Source organism: Salvelinus fontinalis, chromosome 13, assembly GCF_029448725.1.
Source record: "Salvelinus fontinalis isolate EN_2023a chromosome 13, ASM2944872v1, whole genome shotgun sequence".
Taxonomy (NCBI): Eukaryota; Metazoa; Chordata; class Actinopteri; order Salmoniformes; family Salmonidae; genus Salvelinus; species Salvelinus fontinalis.
In genome coordinates this window covers 54286904-54308219 of record NC_074677.1, presented here as the reverse complement: position 1 = coordinate 54308219, position 21316 = coordinate 54286904, and the positions used below count along the sequence as shown (strand labels likewise).

The 21316-nt window shown below is 40.0% G+C and overlaps 1 protein-coding gene across 6 annotated transcripts in view; it reads right to left on the bottom strand.

Annotated features, from left to right (window-relative positions):
• The window catches only part of nrxn2a (neurexin 2a), a 337271-nt gene that overhangs the window by 217447 nt on the left and 98508 nt on the right, over positions 1–21316 (bottom strand). For 4 of the 6 annotated variants that reach the window (XM_055943517.1, XM_055943522.1, XM_055943519.1 and 1 more), the window contains exons 3-4: positions 8392–8412; positions 3061–3090 (exon numbers count right to left, since the gene is read on the bottom strand). In XM_055943517.1, the coding sequence (XP_055799492.1) occupies positions 3061–3090; positions 8392–8412 (51 nt within the window). The remainder of the gene's footprint in view (positions 1–3060; positions 3091–8391; positions 8413–21316) is intronic. The other 2 variants (XM_055943520.1, XM_055943521.1) reach the window with 1 other exon arrangement.

Sequence of the window (21316 nt, the reverse complement as noted above, 5' to 3'; positions counted from 1 at the left end):
CATTGTCATCTCTTTACAGCAATAGCCATTTGCTTTCCAAGCAGTTTTTCTGCAATTTGTATTTTAAAATATTGCGATATACCTGGCTGGGTCTCTCTGCTTTTCATTGACAGTCGCAACTCAACAATCACCTATTTGGTATTTGCTGCGCTTGCTACCAAAATTGCAGGCTCTGCGATGTAAAACAAGTAAAAACATTTTTTTTTAAAGAAGTTAGTGATCCTGTGGCCAAATCAAGGTTTCTGGTGTACTGTAGTGGCCGATTTTGAATGTTTTTGTTTATTTATCTATATACAGGAGTAAGCTAATTAGGCTATATAGATTTTGGCGATTTAATTCAATTTACTTTAGGGAAAGCTTAGCTTCCCTTTGACACACCTATGCCTTTTACAATGTGCTATAAACACAACCAGTCGTGACGTTTTCATCTGATTGTCAAACAATCACCTAACAAAGGTGCTCCTTGTGGCTACATTCATTCACTCACTAAATCATTTCAGCATCCAAACCCCAACACTGCGCACCCTCAATTTGATGAATGGAAAGAGACATCAGTTCCAAAACACCTACATGTATTGTAATTGCATTCTGTGATTGTCATTAGGGCTCCAATTGTAGCCTGAATTGACTCGCCCACTGTTGTCCACGTGCGCCTCGGTCTCTGTCACGCCTTATCCACGCGCCTCTCGTCACTCGTCTCCGCTTTAACAAAATGTATGTGTTCTCCACAAACCACACCATTTGGAGCGTATACCAACTGGTTCCCAGTCAACTTTCAAGTTTTTAATGCCACTGACATGCAGTAATGGTGAAATTGCCTCTAGTTTTTGCGGCATGTTGTAGCCTATTAATTGTGATAGGCTAACGTTTTGACGGGTACGGCGTTACCCCCACTATTTATTTTGCCAGCACGCCTTACCGTAACGTATCGCCTTACTTTCATCCCTGGTCAAAAGTGTACACAAATGTGAACGGACAGCCACAGCATGTGAAGCTGGGTTGTTTCAACTAAGTACACACACCAGTTCTCAGCTGTCCTTTACCCATGCCTCGTTAAAAAAAAAATCATTCATTTTAGGTCATATTGTGCACACACTGTGTGATGCGAATCATATGGTAGACACCCAGAGGAATTGATACAATACACAGTCAAGAGTACAGAAACATGTATGGATATCTACATCTACATGAAATGCAAATGTCCATAAAAGCTGCTTCGTTCATGATTTGAACCACTTTCTATGTTGCTAGTACACCAAAGGTTTGATGGTAAGTATCAGTAATAGGTGTGATGGTTTCGACTCCATTCAAACTATTTCAGCTCAGTAATTGGCAGTCAACAGGAGGAAACCATGTCATTATGTCGCTTAGTTTGTGAAGGTGTTTGGCCCTGAAATGAATGCCTGTGTTGGCTAGCTAGCAACAGAGAAAGGAAGTAGCGTATTGTAGCGTATTGCGAGACTGTTAGAGCCAGTGACGGCCAGAGCACAGTGCTTTAGTCTCCCACACTGAGCTGTAATTGTCAATTCTTTGACTGAAAAAACAACCCGTTGCCATGGCGTCCGGATGAATACTTTGATCAGCAAAGCTACATTTATTCCTGTCTGAAGCCAAACAGTAAATTATCATGTACAGGTAACAGCTTTATTAAAGTAACTGTTTATGTCTGACATTAATATCAAAGCCCATATGGACAGTTGATAGCACACCTCTTAATCAAGCAGAATCTCGCTTAAGACAATGTTTAGCAGTTTCTATTTTCTTGTTTTCGGTTTGTTTCTTTTAAAAAGAGGTAAACCTAAAGATGTCATTGATAAAGCTTATTGGAAGAGTATTGTCTACATATGAACTGTTGTATGTCAGTTCGTATTAGCTACATCATCCAGAGAACGCAAACAAATCCTGCATTCAACTCGTCCATGAATAATTCAAAGTTTCTCAATTTGGCTACAATATGTTCATGGACGTTGATTTAATTAACTTTCTGGTGGTCCAATATGGTGTGTCAGCTCGCTTGCCTGACGCCCTTCTGCTTGTCAGTCTGGCTAGCTGCGACTGTATGGCTGATTTCCTCTCAATGCTTTGTGCTAACCAGTAGTTCCTATAGATGGCCTTCTTGTTATGCTATTAAAGTACTCTTGGTAAAAACCTCCTCCTGTTACCAGGAAACCTTGAAAATAACTACAGTAGTGTATAATTCATGTAAGGGTCTGAAAGCAGCCATCGTGTTTATTTGTACTGTAAAAATTCAATTTGATCTGTTTCCTTTATCTGTCTGGCCTGTGGACAGGCATGTCTGAGCTCTAAGTATATCTGCGTCCTAAGGGCATGCAGATTAGATGCATGTGTGCAGCACAGCCATGCATCATTTTGCCTGGAAAATGCAGTTGCTCAAAAATAAGAATTTAACCAACTACCTTTTCGAAACCACCAAACTTTTTTGATAAACAAACAAACTAAAAAACATGAACTTTTACATTATTGGGGTAATTGTGTGAATATTGAACATTGTACATATTATCCTATTTCATCTTGATTGAATTGTATTGTAACGGAAGAGAACCGGAGTGTATGTGTACAGAAGAAGCAATATGCCCTCTGTTGTAATCACTGATTTCAGTCTCCCGATGCATTTCTCAGACGGATTGACTAGCAAGCAGCCAGTGTCCTCAAAACTGTAATCACACATCGGAAGCACGAGGCATACATTCTCATTTGACAACGAAACACCAGTTTCTCTCTTGGAGAGGGTCCCATGAAAACCGAACCGATGAAACACTGTGGGCATAAAAGCGTTACCTTTGTGAAAGGCTGAAGAGGTCAAAGGTGATGTTCCAGTTGCTGGCCAGAGGTCAGGCCAAGGTTTGACGGACAAGGTTGGAGTGATGTGGGCACAGATAGTACAACATGACAGGAAGCCGAAATGAACGTACAAGTAAATAGAATAGGGCAGAGGAAGTGAAATGTCAGTGCAGTACAGTGAAGTAAACATGATTCGAGGGCAGGGAGATGGCTTGAGCAGGTGGTTGAGGGAGAAAAGAAAAGCAACAGACCCCATACCTTGGCGGTTTGACTTCATGTGCGCCAGACCTTGAGGGAAAGAACAGAAAAAGGAATAGGGAAAAACAAGAAGGTCATCAAAACGCCCGGGAAGAAACAAAAGCATTGTCACAACGTTGGACTGCAGTTTGTGACAGACATCCTGGGATAGGTACGGATGTCAGAGTTCAAATCAAACTAAAACGGAGGAGGGAATTAAAGAAATAAAAGACAAACACTGTTTGAGGGGGGGAGAGCGGGATAAGAAAAAAAACATCTCAATTGGTGCAACCCCCGAAGGTAGTTGCTCACACAGATGTTTTTTTTCCTAATGGAACACACACTCTTACGCGGACAGCTTTCTCAGATTAGAATAGGGGTTTGGTCACTTTTCCAAATTCACATCTCGTTCCTATGAAGTTCCCCAACGTTCTCCAGTGTAAACTGCATACAGATCAAAATGAACACCGCAAATATATACCTCGAACACTGCATGTAACAGGGACACAAACCAGTCCCTTCAATAGGATAAAGCCAGTGAGGACTGTATCCTTAACTAGATTCAGCGTTACAACATAAGCAGGCCCAGGGCAACGGAGGGCCATAACAATCAATAACCCAGGGTGTGAGAGGCATAATGTGACAGCTTTACTGCAGTCATAGTGCTGCAGTTGTTGGCAAGGGAAGAATACATCATATGCAAAACACATTCATAAAATACAATGTAACTCAATTAACAGGAGCTCAGTAAACTGGAACACTCCGATTCTGTGGACATCACAAAATCAATTGTAAACAAATAAGCCAAGGGCCTTGTGGCTTGCCGCATGAATGTGGGCATTTTAGTAATTAAAATGGACCTGTATTGTGTTAGACAAGAAATGTGGCTGATTTGAACAAGGCTTTAATTGACCAAAGATAACATTTTGTATCACACAATTACACCATCATCTGCATGAGGTACAGCAGGAAATTGAGTGAATTGTTAATTAAAACAACTCGAAAAATGACCCGGTAGAATATTTTAAGGTATTTCTTGCATTCATTCTCTGACAGTTATCTTTTTCGTTGAGCTCAGTCTCAACACCTTCATGGTGTTGCACAATGCTTCTTTCATTGGAGATGTATTTTTGTCTTACAAAGAAGATATAATTTATGACATTTTAACACTTTTAGAGATCAAAATGGTACCTCAGCGATGTTTCTCTCCCTGGCATTTTGGCAGTTTTTGCGATTTATAATATATATTTTTTTTTCAGCTCAACAAAGCTCATTGCATGCATTGTCATTTCCTGTACAGATTTATCAAAACAAATTGCATTTCTAAAACATTTAGATAAAAGAAAAACTGTGAACCCAATTGGATTAAGTAAAACACAACCTTTTATATGTGAAGGACATTTCCACCGGTAATGGACAGACATTAAATCACTCCAACACTTAGTAAATAAACATGTGTTTGACAGAGACAACCGCACTTTTCAAAAGAGAACGGTTCTCTTTGTGAGAACTGTTGGAGGAAATTGGCCAATTTCACTGAGGAATGAGAGGTTATCGATCATCTAATCAGAAACCGGCAGAGAGCTTTAAGACCACGCACCAGGTAACACTGAATAAGCTGTACACATGTACCATTATATACATACGCATTCATTGACCTTTCGCGGGGTACGAAGAAATGAGGTCAACGCAATACCCTTAGGCTGGAGGACGGCGCTTATACCAGAGAGCTGAGCAGAGCCAGACAGCATCAAAGACACAAGAGGTTTGTCATCGCTGATATATTTTGTTTTTTTAATGAGATAAACATCGCCAGCTATATTTTTTCCCTTTTGAAGTGCCAAGCCTCACCGTGGTGGATGTGTCTTGTGCATTGAAATAGAGGGCTGCCCAATTTGTGTTGGCATAGCAACAGGCTCTCGTGTCGTCGTCCCCCCCCCCCCAAGTATGACGTTGATCATGCTCCCCTTTTCTCCATTCCTCCCCGTTTTCCTTGGGATGGCGTCTGTTCCTTTGTCAAGGTAAATTATTTCACCTAAATTTCGGACATTGTTGTATTACAATTGATCTTATGAATACAACATCAACTGGTTGTTAGGGGTTCTGAAATATTTCTGAAAGCCCATTTTTATTGCTTTCGACCTTCCCTCGTCACAATGAAATAGAAGACTAATGCATGTCCATGAATACTTTTACAGTAAATCTGTGAAACAATAAAATGAGCGCTAATTGCTAATCTGTTTTACCGCTGGCTATGCTCCATAAAATGAACAATCAAAACGATGGCAAACAAGCTATTAATGTCATTAATGTCGCAAAACATACTTAAAAGGTGTTCTCTGCAGTTAAGTAGATTTTCTCGTGGGTTTTAAGGAATAATGCAACAAGTAGCTTTTTTTTTCAACGAGCCTTCAATCATTTTCAATTCCTCTCAACTTTTCCTCCATTACTACTATATCCAGGGCTGTTTGCAGGTGAAAGTGTTGCACAGAGAAACTTTACACGTGAAAGATGATCTGTGAAACACGTTGCTGTTGTCTTGTTTGTTCATTTCTAACCCGTATTCTTTTTCGAACAGTGCCAATGCAGAACGCTTCATTTCATCAATGATCAACAACATCGAAGATCAACATTCATTTGTACACCTCAGCTTTGCCCCAAAACACAATGGCACTAAAATCACATATTGTCAACAACATCATTTTCAGAAGTACACGAGTGGACTATAAAATTACCATCTGTGAAATGACCTCTTAAGCCTTTACATTTACTGCATGAGAATATTCGGAAGAAAAATAAAAAATGCTTAAAGGGTTAGGATTTAGCTTTTGCTGAGTTTGTTTTTCCATGAAGTTGCAGTGCTTTGAAGGAGAGTATTCTTATGAGAGGATTAAGCCAAGGTCAGTGGTGCTTAGAGCTCCCTGGCCATCAGCAGCAGCAGTAGCAGCTGTGCCCTGTCCTCTCGTTTGAAGATGTCTGCGCTGAGGTTCCACATGCTCCCTCTGTATTCTCACAGGGTCAGGGTCACCATAGGTGGGTCATTCGCACCATTACAATATCAACTATTCACACTACCGTATCACACCGTAACCAAGGAACAAAATAAGGGGGGGGACCAACCATGTAATTGAAGTCATTCTCTGTGATTTGAAGCTAGAATCTTGTCATTTATAGATGGTAGTTTGCATAGTTCTATAGTGCAACACATGAACACACACACACTTAATACACAGAGGAAGCAGAGGTATATCTTTTGTTTGTGTGTACTACTGTATGTGAAGGATTATCTGCTGGTGTTCTACACTCATGCGTGGATGCAGGTGTTGGGAGTCTTCTCTTATCTCTCTCTCTCACAGACCCAGTTTTGCTCACAACACATCAGAGAATGCTGCACTCCACGTCTCCTGGCCTGAAAAGCATGCCCCACCTTGGCCCCCCCCTCCATCCAGGTAACCTAGGCTCAGTGTCTGTCTGTCTGTCTGTCTGTCTCTGTCTGTCTGTCTGTCTGTCTGTCTGACTGACTGACTGACTCACTCCTGGAGACACTGAAGTTCCAACGACTTATGGTCCAGATGTCTTCATCACTAACCTCCAGTTGCTTAGGAGTTCTCTTTTTGAGACACGCTGTCTGTACCTGAGCCCTCAGTGCAGCTAAAAATATAGCACTGAGGTTACTAGTTTTAAGTGGGTTTTTGTTCATCTTTTGTACCGGCAGCCATCTAGGTCCATTGATATTGCGACTACAAATACGTGCTGCTAGATGTCACATTGTATTGCTCCTGGGACAAAGAATAAAGAGAACTAACTAGTCAAGTGTCCTCTTTTGTTTTCATGCATTGTGCATCGGGGACGGTACACGCAGGCTCCATGTCAAAGCTTTAATCCAATAAAGACTCTAATGCTCTCTCCTTGCAGCATGTCATTTAATAACGCTCGCCTTTTGCTGTGAGCGTGGCCATAACTCCCCTTGTGATGAGCAAGGATGCTAAGAGTGATTAAAGGCAGGGGTTGAAAGCGGACCCTTCTGAACTGAAGCCTTCCACTCATCATCATCATCATCCCATGTGGGGCCTGGATCTAGCCCTCCACATTACAACCGGCCCCTGCTTACGAGTCAACAACCAGTCCCGCTCTGTTAGATACTGACAGTACAGTGTTCCACAAGAACACACAGCACACAACGAATGATCTGTATGATTTAGTCAGGACAACGGTTTGGAATAGAATACCGCTGAATGAGAACGTTTCTATTCAAGCGCATTAAACGTTCTCAGCTACTGTACGGTATTGCACAGTGCCGACTGTCAATACTCAGTGCAAAATATGTGGATATGCTGTAAAAATGTTACTGAAAAGAAAGTCTTCCTTCCTGCTGTGCAGTAACTTACACTATACAAGTGTACAGAGCAGCAATATTAAATAGCAGGTGTTGGTAGGCTGTTCCGGTGAGCAGCAGCAGTGATTTATAACATGCAGAACCCCAGCACACCCATAGCTGGACCCCTGAGCCTGTTGACTTCTCTGGTACCACCACCAGAGCTCCTCCTAACAGGCCTGATGGATGTCTCTCACTGCTGCACCGCCCAGCCGGCTTAACTCACTGGGCTTCCCCACATCCACGTTCAATCTTCATTTACACTGCGTGCTTTATTGAAGAGCGATTCTATTTGTTTTATTGTGATGTGGTTAAACAGAGTGTGAATGATTACATTATGAGAGACAAATGGGTGTTTTCCTTCAGACAGGGACAAGTAATGCTCTGGGAAATATTTCATTCTTCAAGCAAACAATTCCATTAGTGCGTAATCACAGTGCCAATCTTTTGACAGTGTGATATACTGCCCTGATGTCAATGGCTTGGTAATCAAACATCTTAATAGCTGGGTTATTGTAGATGGTAGCAAGAGTTAGCACAAAGCGCCGCATTGATCACTGAGATGACATCCCTACTCTGTGTCTGTGTGAGTCTCATAGAGGAAATCACAGTGTCAACAAAGCAACGCAGACTCAATTTCATATAATTAACTGTTTTGTTAAAGATAACTGTTTGCTCTTCAATTGTTAATGGCCATCTAAGTCAAAGTCAGGGCAAAGTCGGAGCTGATTACTGGCCACATTCATTTCCCCCCAGTTATGTGCAACCTTCCCGCCACCTTCAATCCTACACAAAAGGTACACCTTTGTAAATGGAGTATTCATCTACGAGGACAATATGTACACGTCTGTTCAATTTAGGAATCAGAACAGCAGTCCAAACCACCCAAATAAGCACTGTAGTTTGTTCACTCCATGGACTAAATTCAGTTTTATTGTAAAGCAAAAAAACAAGCAAAAAACAAAAATGGGTCTTACCTTCCTCTGCTTTCCGGATAGCTGTATGGAAGTAGAGAAGACAGAGAATCATTAGTATTAGTGACTGAAGAATATTGAACATCTAGAAATGAAGAAAGATCAGCAGCAAACAGTTCATGCTAATCTCCTGGGCCTAATTACAACTTATTCAGTAGCCTCTCTACTTACAACTTATTCAATAGCCTCTCTAATTAAAACACACAAAGTAGACCTCCATATTTACAACACACACAGTAGCCTCTCTCTAATTACAACTTATTCAGTAGCCTCTCTAATTAAAACACACACAGTAGCCTCTCTAATTAAAACACACACAGTAGCCTCTCTACTTAAAACACACACAGTAGCCTCTCTAATTAAAACACACACAGTAGCCTCTCTACTTAAAACACACACAGTAGCCTCTCTAATTACAACTTATTCAATAGCCTCTCTAATTACAACTTATTCAGTAGCTTCTCTAATTAAAACACACACAGTAGACCATATTTCCAACACATACAGTAGTCCTCTAATTAAAACACATACAGTAGCCTCTCTAATTACAACACACACAGTAGACCTCTCTAATTACAACACATATAGTAGGCCTCTCTAATTACAACACATACAGTAGCCTCTCTAATTACAACAAACACAGTAGACCTCTCTAATTACAACACATATAGTAGGCCTCTCTAATTACAACACATACAGTAGGCCTCGAATTACAACACATATAGTAGGCCATATAGTAGGCCTCTCTAATTAGACCACATACAGTAGGGTCCTCCCGGGTGGCGCAGTGGTCTAGGGCACTGCATCGCAGTGCTAGCTGCGCCACCAGAGTCTCTGGGTTCGCGCCCAGGCTGGGCTGGGTTCGCGCCCAGGCTCTGTCGCAGCCGGCCGCAACCGGGAGGTCCGTGGGGCGACGCACAATTGGCATAGCGTCATCCGGGTTAGGGAGGGTTTGGCCGGTAGGGATATCCTTGTCTCAATATGTAAAAAATAATAATAATTTAAAAAATAAATAAATAAAAAATGTAATGAAATGTAAAAATGTAATAAAATGTATGCACTCTAATGTAAGTCGCTCTGGATAAGAGCGTCTGCTAAATGACTAAAATGTACATGTAAATGTAGTAGGCCTCTAATTACAACACATACAGTAGATCTCTCTAATTACAACACATACAGTAGACCTCTAATTACAACACACATAGTAGGCCTCTCTAATTACAACACATACAGTAGGCCTCTCTAATTACAACACATACAGTAGACCTCTAATTACAACACACATAGTAGGCCTCTCTAATTACAACACATACAGTAGGCCTCTAATTACAACACATACAGTAAGCCTCTCTAATTACAACACATACAGTAGGCATCTAATTACAACACACATAGAGGGCCTCTCTAATTACAACACATACAGTAGATCTCTCTAATTACAACACATACAGTAGGCCGCTCATTTCAACACATACAGTAGATCTCTCTAATTACAACACACACAGTGGGCCTCTCTAATTACAACACATACAGTAGCCTCCCATTACAACACATACAGTAGCCTCCAATTACAACACATACAGTAGGCCTCTCTAATTACAACACATACAGTAAGCCTCTCTAATTACAACACACACAGTAGGCATCTAATTACAACACACATAGTAGGCCTCTCTAATTACAACACACACAGTAGGCCTCTATTACAACACACACAGTAGGCCTCTCTAATTACAACACACACAGTAGGCCTCTCTAATTACAACACACACAGTAGGCCTCTCTAATTACAACACATACAGTAAGCCTCTCTAATTACAAAACATACAGTAAGCCTCTCTAATTACAACACACACAGTAGCCCTTGCATTACAACACACAGTAGGCCAGTAATTACAACACATACAGTAGCCTCATTACAACACATACTGTAGGCCTCTAATTACAACACATACAGTAGACCTCTCTAATTAAAACATATACAGTAGCCTCCCATTAAAACATATACAGTAGCCTCTCTAATTACAACACATACATTATCCTCCCATTACAACACACACAGTAGGCCACTCTAATTACAACACATACATTATCCTCCCATTACAACACACACAGCAGGCCTCTCTAATTACAACACATACATTATCCTCCCATTACAACACACACAGTAGGCCACTCTAATTACAACACATACATTATCCTCCCATTACAACACACACAGTAGGCCTCTCTAATTACAACACATACATTATCCTCCCATTACAACACACACAGTAGGCCTCTCTAATTACAACACATACATTATCCTCCCATTACAACACACACAGTAGGCCTCTCTAATTACAACACATACATTATCCTCCCATTACAACACACACAGTAGGCCTCTCTAATTACAACACATACATTATCCTCCCATTACAACACATACAGTAGGCCACTCTAATTACAACACATACATTATCCTCCCATTACAACACACACAGTAGGCCACTCTAATTACAACACATACATTATCCTCCCATTACAACACATACAGTAGGCCACTCTAATTACAACACATACATTATCCTCCCATTACAACACATACAGTAGGCCACTCTAATTACAACACATACATTATCCTCCCATTACAACACACACAGTAGGCCTCTCTAATTACAACACATACATTATCCTCCCATTACAACACATACAGTAGACCACTCTAATTACAACACATACATTATCCTCCCATTACAACACACACAGTAGCCTCTCTAATTACAACACATACAGTAGCCTCTAATAACAACACATACAGTAGCCTCTCATGACAACACATACAGTAGCCTCTCATGACAACACATACAGTAGCCTCTCATGACAACACATACAGTAGCCTCATGACAACACATACAGTAGCCTCTCTAATTACAACACATATAGTAGCCTCTCTAATTACAACACATACAGTAGGCCTCTAATTGCAACACATACAGTAGGCCTCTCTAATTACAACACACACAGTATACCTCTCTAATTACAACACACATAGTAGGCCTATAATTACAACACATATAGTAGGCCTCTAATTACAACACATATAGTAGGCCTCTCTAATTACAACACATATAGTAGGCCTCTCATTACAACACACGCAGTGGGCCTCTCTAATTATAACAGAAATAGTAGACCTCTCTAATTATAACAGAAAGAGTAGACCTCTCTAATTATAACAGAAAGAGTAGACCTCTCTAATTACAACACATACAGTAGGCCTCTCTAATTAAAACATATACAGTAGCCTCTCATTACAACACACGCAGTGGGCCTCTCTAATTATAACAGAAATAGTAGACCTCTCTAATTACAACACATACAGTAGCCTCTCTAATTATAACAGAAAGAGTAGAACTCTCTAATTACAACACATACAGTAGGCCTCTCTAATTACAGCACACAGAGTAGGACTCTAATTACAACACGTACAGTAGCGCACGCATTACAACACATACAGTAGCCTCTCTAATTACAACACACACAGTAGGCATCTCTAATTACAACACACACAGTAGGCCAGTAATTACAACACATACAGTAGCGTCATTACAACACATACAGTAGGCCTCTAATTACAACACATACAGTGGGCCTCTAATTATAACAGAAATAGTAGGCCTCTAATTACAACACACACAGTAGGCCAGTAATTACAACACATACAGTAGCGTCATTACAACACATACAGTAGGCCTCTAATTACAACACACACAGTAGGCCTCTAATTACAACACACACAGTAGGCCTCTAATTACAACACACACAGTAGGCCTCTACAACACACACAGTAGGCCTCTCTAATTACAACACATACAGTAGGCCTCTCTAATTACAACACATACAGTAAGCCTCTAATTAAAACAGAAATAGTAGGCCTCTCTAATTACAACACACAGTAGGCCTCTCATTACAACACATACAGTAGCCTCTCTAATTAACATATACAGTAAGCTCCCATTACAACACATACAGTAGGCATCTAATTAAAAAACATACAGTAGGCCTCTCTAATTACAACACATACAGTAGCTTCTCATTACAACACACACAGTGGGCTCTCTAATTATAACAGAAATAGTAGATCTCTCTCATTACAACACATACACAGTAGGCTTCTCTAATTACAACACATACAGTAGGCCTCTCTAATTACAACACATACAGTAGGCCTCTCTAGTTACAACACATACAGTAGGCCTCTCTAATTACAACACACACAGTAGGCCTCCCATTACAACACACACCGTAGCCCTCTCATTACAACACATACAGTAGGCTCTAATTACAACACATACAGTAGGCCTCTCTAATTACAACACAGACAGTAGGCCTCTCTAATTACAACACATACAGTAGGCCTCTCTAATTACAACACATACAGTAAGCCTCTCTAATTACAACACACACAGTAGGCATCTAATTACAACACACATAGTAGGCCTCTCTAATTACAACACATAGAGTAGACCTCACTAATTACAACATATACAGTAGCCTCTCATTACAACACACACAGTAGGCCAGTAATTACAACACATACAGTAGGCCTCTAATTACAACACACACAGTAGCCCTCTCTAATTACAACACACACAGTAGAACTCTACAACACACACAGTAGGCCTCTAATTACAACACATACAGTAGGCATCTCTAATAACAACACATATACAGTAAGCCTCTAATTACAACAGAAATAGTAGGCCTCTCTAATTACAACACACAGTAGGCCTCTCATTACAACACATACAGTAGATCTCTCTAATTACAACACATACAGTAGGCCTCTCTCATTACAACACACACAGTAGGCCTCTCATTACAACACACACAATAGGCCTCTCATTACAACACACACAGTAGGCCTCTCATTACAACACATACAGTAATCCTCTAATTAAAACATATACAGTAGCCCTCGCATTACAACACAAACAGTAGCCGCCCATTACAACATATACAGTAGGCCTCTCTAATTACAACACATACAGTAGGCCTCTAATTACAACATACACAGTATCCCTCGCATTACAACACAAACAGTAGCCTCCCATTACAAAACATACAGTAGGCCTCTAATTACAACACACACAGTAGGCCTCTCATTACAACACATACAGTATATCTCTCTAATTACAACACACACAGTAGGCCTCTCGAATTACAACACACACAGTAGGCCTCTAATTACAACACACACAGTAGCCCTCGCATTACAACACATACAGTAGGCCTCTCTAATTACAACACACACAGTAGGCCTCTCTAGCTATAACAGAAACAGTAGGCCTCTCTAGCTATAACAGAAACAGTAGGCCTCTCTAATTACAACACAAACAGTAGGCCTCTCATTACAACACATACAGTAGGCCTCTCTAATTACAACACATACAGTAGCCTCCCATTACAGCACACACAGTAGGCCTCTAATTACAACACATACAGTAGCCTCTCTAATTACAACACACACAGTAGACCTCTCTAATTACAACACACACAGTAGACCTCTCTAATAACAACATTTACAGTAGCCTCTCATTACAACACATACAGTAGTCATCTCCAATGACAACACATACACAGTAGGCCTCTCTAATTACAACACATACAGTAGACCTCACTAATTACAACATATACAAAATCCTCTCATTACACAAAGTGGGCCTCTCTAATTATAACAGAAATAGTAGACCTCTCTAATTGCAACACACACAGTAGGCCAGTAATTACAACACATACAGTAGGCATCTAATTACAACACACACAGTAGGCCTCTAATTACAACACATACAGTAAGCCTCTCTAATTACAACACATGCAGTAGGCCTCTCTAATTACAACACACACAGTAGGCCTCTAATTACAACATACACAGTAGCCCTCGCATTACAACACATACAGTAGCCTCCCATTACAAAACATACAGTAGGCCTCTAATTACAACACACACAGTACGCCTCTCATTACAACACATACAGTATATCTCTCTAATTACAACACATACAGTAATCCTCTCTAATTAAAACATATACAGTAGCCTCCCATTACAACATATACAGTGGGCCTCTCTAATTACAACACATACAGTAGGCCTCTCTAATTACAACACATAAGGTAGCCTCTCTAATTACAACACACACAGTAGGCCTCTCATTACAACACATACAGTATATCTCTCTAATTACAACACATACAGTAATCCTCTCTAATTAAAACATATACAGTAGCATCCCATTACAAAACATACAGTAGACCTCTAATTACTACACACACAGTAGCCCTCGCATTACAACACAAACAGTAGACTTTCTAATTAAAAAACATACAGTAGGCCACTCATTAAAACACAAACAGTAGGCCTCTCTAATTACAACACATAAAGTAGCCTCCCATTACAACACACACAGTAGGCCTCTCTAATTACAACACACACAGTGGGCCTCTCATTACAACACATACAGTAGGCCTCTCTAATTATAACAGAAATAGTAGACCTCTCTAATTACAGCACACACAGTAGGCCTCTCTAATTACAACACATACAGTAGCCTCCCATTACAACACACACAGTAGGCCTCTCTAATTACAACACACACAGTAGGCCTCTCTAATTTCAATACACACAGTAGGCCTCTCTAATTACAACACATACAGTAGCCCTCGCATTACAACACATACAATAGCCTCTCTAATTAAAACATATACAGTAGCCACCCATTATAAGACATACAGTAGGCCTCTAATTACAACACACACAGTAGGCCTCTCTAATTACAACAGAAATAGTAGACCACGCTAATTACAACACACACAGTAGGCCTCTCATTACAACACATACAGTAGGCCTCTCTAATTACAACACATACAGTAGCCTCCCATTACAACACACACAGTAGGCCTCTCTAATTACAACACACACAGTGGGCCTCTCATTACAACACATACAGTAGGCCTCTCTAATTATAACAGAAATAGTAGACCTCTCTAATTACAGCACACACAGTAGGCCTCTCTAATTACAACACATACAGTAGCCTCCCATTACAACACACACAGTAGGCCTCTCTAATTACAACACACACAGTAGGCCTCTCTAATTTCAACACACACAGTAGGCCTCTCTAATTACAACACATACAGTAGCCCTCGCATTACAACACATACAATAGCCTCTCTAATTAAAACATATACAGTAGCCACCCATTACAAGACATACAGTAGGCCTCTAATTACAACACACACAGTAGGCCTCTCTAATTATAACAGAAATAGTAGACCACGCTAATTACAACACACACAGTAGGCCTCTCTAATTACAACACACACAGTAGGCCTCTAATTACAACACATACAGTAGCCCTCGCATTACAACACATACAGTAGCCTCTCTAATTACAACACACACAGTAGGCCTCTCTAATTACAACACACACAGTGGGCCTCTCATTACAACACATACAGTAGGCCTCTCTAATTATAACAGAAATAGTAGACCTCTCTAATTACAGCACACACAGTAGGCCTCTCTAATTACAACACATACAGTAGCCTCCCATTACAACACACACAGTAGGCCTCTCTAATTACAACACACACAGTAGGCCTCTCTAATTTCAACACACACAGTAGGCCTCTCTAATTACAACACATACAGTAGCCCTCGCATTACAACACATACAATAGCCTCTCTAATTAAAACATATACAGTAGCCACCCATTACAAGACATACAGTAGGCCTCTAATTACAACACACACAGTAGGCCTCTCTAATTATAACAGAAATAGTAGACCACGCTAATTACAACACACACAGTAGGCCTCTCTAATTACAACACACACAGTAGGCCTCTAATTACAACACATACAGTAGCCCTCGCATTACAACACATACAGTAGCCTCTCTAATTACAACACATACAGTAGCCTCTCTAATTACAACATTTACAGTAGCCTCTCATTACAACACACACAGTAGGCCTCTCTAATTACAACACATACAGTAGCCTCCCATTACAACACACACAGTAGGCCTCTCTAATTACAACACACACAGTAGGCCTCTCATTACAACACATACAGTAGGCCTCTCTAATTACAACATATACAGTAGCCTCCCATTACAGCACACACAGTAGGCCTCTCATTACAACACATACAGTAGGCCTCTCTAATTACAACACACACAGTAGTCCTCTCTAATTACAACACATACAGTAGCCCTCGCATTACAACATATACAATAGCCTCTCTAATTAAAACATATACAGTAGCCTCCCATTACAACACATACAGTAGCCCTCTAATTACAACACACACAGTAGGCCTCTAATTATAACAGAAATAGTAGACCACTCTAATTACAACACACACAGTAGGCCTCTCTAATTACAACACACACAGTAGGCTTCACTAATTACAACACACACAGTAGGCCAGTAATTACAACACATACAGTAAGCCTCTCTAATTACAGCACATACAGTAGCCTCTCTAATTACAACACATACAGTAGGCCTCTCTAATTACAACACACACAGTAGGCCTCTAAATACAACACACACAGTAGGCCTCTAATTACAACAGAAATAGTAGGCCTCTCTAATTACAACACACACAGTAGGCATCTCCAATTACAACACACACAGAAGGCCTCTAATTACAACACACACAGTAGGCCTCTCATTACAACACATACAGTAGGCCTCTCTAATTACAACACATACAGTTGCCTCCCATTACAGCAGACACAGTAGGCCTCTCTAATTACAACACACACAGTTGGGCTCTAATTACAACACACACAGTACGCCTCTAATTACAACACATATAGTAGGCCGCTAATTACAACATATACAGTAGCCTCTCATTACAACACACACAGTGGGCCTCTCTAATTATAACAGAAATAGTAGACCTCTCTAATTACAACACACACAGTAGGCCTCTCTAATTACAACACATACAGTAGACCTATCTAATTACAACACACACAGTAGACCACATTTCAACCTATACAGTAGCCTCTCTAATTACAACACACACAGTAGGCCTCTAATTACAACACATACAGTATGCTTCTCTCATTACAACACACACAGTGGGCGTCTAATTATAACAGAAATAGTAGACCTCTCGAATTACAACACATACAGTAGGCCTCTCTAATTACAACACATACACTAGGCCTCTCTAATTACAACACATGCAGTAGCCTCTAATTACAACACATACAGAAGCCTCTCTAATTACAACACATACAGTAGCCTCCCATTACAACACATACAGTATGCTTCTCTAATTACCACATATACAGTATGCTTCTCTAATTACAACATATACAGTAGGCCTCTCTAATTACAACACATACATTATCCTCCCATTACAACACATGCAGTAGCCTCTAATTACAACACATACAGAAGCCTCTCTAATTACAACACATACAGTAGCCTCCCATTACAACACATACAGTATGCTTCTCTAATTACAACATATACAGTAGGACTCTCTAATTACAACACATACAGTAGCCCTCGCATTACAACACATACAGTATCCTCTCTAATTACAACACACACAGTAGACCTCTCTAATTACAACACATACAGTAGACCTCACTAATTACAACACACACAGTAGGCCTCTCTAATTACAACACATACAGTAGGCCTCCAATTACAACACATACAGTAGTCCTCCAATTACAACACACACAGTGGGCCTCTCTAATTACAACACATACAGTAGCCTCTCTAATTATAACAGAAATAGTAGGCCTCTCATTTCAACACACTCAGTAGACCTCACTAATTACAACACACACAGTAGGCCTCTCTAATTACAACACATACAGTAGGCCTCCAATTACAACACATACAGTAGTCCTCCAATTACAACACACACAGTGGGCCTCTCTAATTACAACACATACAGTAGCCTATCTAATTATAACAGAAATAGTAGGCCTCTCATTTCAACACACACAGTAGGCCTCTCTAATTACAACACATACAGTAGGCCTCTCTAATTACAATACACACAGTAGGCCTCTCTAATTACTACACACACACAGTAGGACTCTCTAATTACAACAGATCTAGTAGGCCTCTCTAATTACAACACATACAGTAGGCCTCTCTAATTACAAGACATACAGTAGGCCTCTCTAATTACAAGACATATAGTAGGCCTCTCTAATTACAACACATACAGTAGACCGCTCTTATTACAACACATATAGTAGGACCACTAATTACAACAGATATAGTAGATCTCTCTAATTACAACACATGCAGTAGGCCTCTCTAATTACAACACATACACAGTAGGCCTCTCTAATTACAAAACATACAGTAGGACTCTCTAATTACAAAACATACAGTAGGCCTCTAATTACAACACATACAGTAGGCCTCTCTAAATGCAACACACACAGTAGGCCTCTCTAATCACAACACATACAGTAGCCTCTCATTACAACCCATACAGTAGCCTCTCTAATTACAAAACATACAGTAGGCCTCTAATTACAACACATACAGTAGGCCTCTCATTACAACACATACAGTAGGCCTCTCTAATTACAACACATACACTAGACCTCTCTAATTACAACACATACAGTAGCCTCTCGAATTAAAACATATACAGTAGCCTCTCATTACAACACATATAGTAAGCCTCTCTAATTACAACATATACAGTAGCCTCTCGAATTAAAACATATACAGTAGCCTCTCATTACAACACATATAGTAAGCCTCTCTAATTACAACAGAAATAGTAGGCCTCTAATTACAACACATACAGTAGCCTCTAATTACAACACATACAGTAGCCTCTCTAATTACAACACATACAGTAGCCTCTCTAATTACAACACATACAGTAGGCCTCTCATTACAACACATACAGTAGCCTCTCATTACAGCCCATACAGTAGGCCTATGATTACTACACATACAGTAGGCCTCTCTAATTACAACACATACAGTAAGCCTCTCTAATTACAACAAATACACAGTAGGCCTCCAATTACAAGAAATACATTAGGCCTCTCTAATTACAACACACACAGTAGGCCTCTCTTATTACAAAACACACAGTAGACCTCTCTAATTACAACAGATATAGTAGGCCTCTCAAATTACAACACATACAGTAGCCTCTCTAATTACAACAGATATAGTAGGCCTCTCTAATTACAACACATACAGTAGGCCTATATTATTACAACACAAACACAGTAGGACCTCTCTAATTACAACACATAATGTAGGCCTATCTTAATACAAAACACACAGTAGACCTCTCTAATTACAACACACACAGTAGGCCTCTCTAATTACAACACATACAATAGCCCTCGCATTACAACACATACAGTAGCCTCTCTAAATACAACACATACAGTAGGCATTCTCTAATGACAACACATACACAGTAGGCCTCTCGAATTACAACACATACAGTAGCCCTCACATGACAACACATACAGTAGCCTCTCGAAGTAAAACATATACAGTAGCCTCTCATTACAACACATATAGTAAGCCTCTCTAATTACAACAGAAATAGTAGGCCTCAATTTACAACACATACAGTAGCCTCTCTAATTACAACACATACAGTAGCCTCTCTAATTACAACACATACAGTAGGACTCTCATTACAACACATACAGTAGCCTCTCTAATTGCAACACATACAGTAGACCTCTCTAATTACAACATATACAGTGGGCCTCTAATTACAACAGAAATAGAAGGCCTATCTAATTACAACACATACAGTAGATCTCTAAAATTACAACACATACAGTAGGTATCTCTAATTACAACACATACAGTAGGCCTCTATAATTACTACACACACAGTAGGCCTCTCTAATTACAACACATATAGTAGGCCTCTCTAATTACAACACATATAGTAGGCCTCTCTAATTACAACACATACAGTAGCCTCTCATTACAACCCATACAGTAGGCCTCTCTAATTACAACACATACAGTAGCCTCCCATTACAACACATACAGTATGCTTCTCTAATTACAACATATACAGTAGGACTCTCTAATTACAACACATACAGTAGCCCTCGCATTACAACACATACAGTATCCTCTCTAATTACAACACACACAGTAGACCTCTCTAATTACAACACATACAGTAGACCTCACTAATTACAACACACACAGTAGGCCTCTCTAATTACAACACATACAGTAGGCCTCCAATTACAACACATACAGTAGTCCTCCAATTACAACACACACAGTGGGCCTCTCTAATTACAACACATACAGTAGGCCTCTCATTACAACACATACAGTAGCCTCTCATTACAGCCCATACAGTAGGCCTATGATTACTACACATACAGTAAGCCTCTCTAATTACAACACATACACAGTAGGCCTCCAATTACAAGAAATACATTAGGCCTCTCTAATTACAACACACACAGTAGGCCTCTCTTATTACAAAACACACAGTAGACCTCTCTAATTACAACAGATATAGTAGGCCTCTCAAATTACAACACATACAGTAGCATCTCAAATTATAACAGATATAGTAGGCCTCTCTAATTACAACACATACAGTAGCCTCTCTAATTACAACAGATATAGTAGGCCTCTCTAATTACAACACATACAGTAGGCCTATATTATTACAACACAAACACAGTAGGACCTCTCTAATTACAACACATATTGTAGGCCTATCTTAATACAAAACACACAGTAGACCTCTCTAATTACAACACACACAGTAGGCCTCTCTAATTACAACACATACAATAGCCCTCGCATTACAACACATACAGTAGCCTCTCTAAATACAACACATACAGTAGGCATTCTCTAATGACAACAC